The sequence below is a fragment of the Oryzias melastigma genome, linkage group LG12 (assembly GCF_002922805.2).
Source record: "Oryzias melastigma strain HK-1 linkage group LG12, ASM292280v2, whole genome shotgun sequence".
Classification (NCBI taxonomy): Eukaryota; Metazoa; Chordata; class Actinopteri; order Beloniformes; family Adrianichthyidae; genus Oryzias; species Oryzias melastigma.
In genome coordinates this window covers 26,247,699-26,250,142 of record NC_050523.1, presented here as the reverse complement: position 1 = coordinate 26,250,142, position 2,444 = coordinate 26,247,699, and the positions used below count along the sequence as shown (strand labels likewise).

The 2,444-nt window shown below is 47.8% G+C and overlaps 1 protein-coding gene across 1 annotated transcript; it reads left to right on the top strand.

The window, feature by feature from the left end:
* The first annotated feature begins 638 nt into the window (after nucleotides 1–638).
* Nucleotides 639–2,199, top strand: ier5l (immediate early response 5-like). The gene has a single exon (XM_024268559.2). It carries the CDS (start codon nucleotides 744–746, stop codon nucleotides 1,569–1,571), a length of 828 nt encoding a protein of 275 aa, XP_024124327.1. The 5' UTR covers nucleotides 639–743; the 3' UTR covers nucleotides 1,572–2,199.
* The last annotated feature ends 245 nt before the right edge of the window (nucleotides 2,200–2,444 follow it).

The window sequence follows — 2,444 nt, the reverse complement described above, 5'->3', positions numbered from 1 at the left end:
TACTATTTTTAGATCAATAATTGAGTCATAAAAATATAAATTGATTTAGAACATGAAGTTAAAGTAGTGTCCAAACTGAAACGTCCTCCAGGAGAAGCAGAACAATGTTTCTAATGTTAATGATCTGAACATTTTAGTTAGAACTTCTCCTTTAGAGAATCCATGTAACACTGGATGATATTGAGAATCTCATTATTTCACTGATACATTTACAGTATATGGACTAGATCAGATTAAGATAGATATATTCAAAACATTTAGTAGATTATTGATGTATTTCTAAACAAATGTGTATAAATGTGTAAACTCAAAATTGGATTGAAGAATCGAAAGAATTAAAAAAATTGGATCTTGTGAATCGAATCATTTCTGGAAATGATAACGGACTCCCAGCTCTAGTCTCTGCTGTGAAAGGCTGGGACATGCAGGAGTTTTTGGAAGCTGGGTCGAGGGCGCTCCTGCTCTCTAGCCTGGGTGGAATTTGAATAGTTCAAAGGAACCGCCTGGAGCTGATTGGTCGGGAGGAGCATATTTTTGGGGCGCGTGTTTGTCACTCAGTCGCGCAGAGGCAGCTGAGTGGCTGAGCCTGAGAGGGGCGGGCGCTCTCTGCCGCCCGAATATAAAAGTTCGGATTCCCAGCATCTGCAAATGATCGCTGGCTCCGAGAGTCCTGGAGCTACAGCCGAGGGTTCCTCTCAGAGCGGACTCCAGAACAAAACGAGCTCGGGAGAGGAGACGCAGCGATGATCAACACCATGGAGTGCGCCGTGGACGCGCAGAGCCTCATCTCCATCTCCTTAATGAAGATCCACAACTCCAGGACGCAGAGGGGGGGCATCAAGCTGCACAAGAACCTGCTCGTCTCCTACGTGCTGAGAAACGCCAGGCAGGTCTTCATCAAGGAGAAGTACGCGGAGATCTACCGGATGCAGCAGTACGACGAGGTCATGACGGTCAGCAACGAGATCCAGCCGCTCGACCCGCTGGAGACGGAGGACGGCGCCGCGGAGGACGAGCAGCCGCGGGCAGCCTGCTGCATGGAGGAGGCGAGCGCGCGCTGCCGGACCCCGTGCGCTCTGCCCGTCTGCGCGCCTCTGGAGGAGGAGAGCAAGGAGCCGCCGCCGTGCTACTACCGGAGCTGCTGCGAGGCTCCCCCCGCGTCCCCCTGCGAGCAGTTCCCCGCTCACTGCAGGAAGACCACGGTACTGGACCTGGACACGCATGTGGTGACCACCGTGGAGAACGGCTTCCTCCACCAGGACTGCTGCTGCGACGCGCTGCAGTGCGCTCCGGGCGCGGAGTCCCTGGCCAAAAAGCGCAAGGTGGAGTTCGGTTCTTCCACATCCGACGTGGAGGAAGTGTCGGACTTCTCTCACAAACGAGCCAAGCGCGAGGACTGCTGCTTTTCCGGCGCGGACTTCACGGACACTGCCAACATCTCCAACCTGATCTCCATCTTCGGCTCCGGGTTCTCGGGGCTGCTGAGCAGACAGGCGGACCTGGAGCAGATCTGTAGCAAACAGGCGCTGGCCAGTCTGGGCGCATGGACGCGGGCCATAGTGGCGTTCTGAGAGGGAACGGTTCTGAAGGAGACCGGGATCCGGTGTGGACTCTGTTCCGGTAAAATAAGGGAGAAGGACTACTCGTCAAAGTTTACAGGCGGCTCATATCTAGAAATGGTTTTTGTTTTTCTAATTTCCATTCAGAATCCTCGCACAGGTTTTTCTGAAGCCAAACCGGTTTGGAACATGTGACGAAATCCGTTTATTGACCTCGTTTCTCTGCTCGGTGATGCTTTAGCAGAATCCTGAAAGCATGGAAAAAAAGGGGTCCAAGTTCAACTTTTAAAAATGAATTAAAGGGTAACCAAACAATAAATCAACTTTTTTGGCTGTTGATCTCTATAAATAAGACTGTGCTGTCTGTTGGCCTTTGCCTTTTTTTAAAAACTTTAAGATAAACTTGTTTAATTCTTGAAATTATGGTTAAAACCCGCCTGTGTGCTGCCCTCTACAGGTTAAAACAGGTAATACAGTTGAATTTTGTGATTGGTCCACTGGTCTAGTCTCAGAAGATTCATGTCATCATGCTCTGTAGGGCTGCCACGATTAGTCGACTATTAAAATAGTTGATGACTAATTTAATAGTCGATTAGTCGTTACTTTATATTATATGGAGTCAGAGTGTAGTAAAGTTGAAAGTGATAATGGCATTCTGCTAACTTTATGGACTATTTTGGCATTTATTAAGGTTCTCTTTGGCTAATTTAGAGTTTAGCTAATATTTCAGACACATGCTAGCTGTTTTGGCTAACTTAGCCTTTTTTCATTTTTTTACAGTAATTTGGCATTTAGCTAATATTTTAGTTGGCTACCAGCTTCAGTGTTTTTAGCTATCAATTTCAGCATCTTCAGCAGTCAAATTCAGCTTACATCATTCACTCT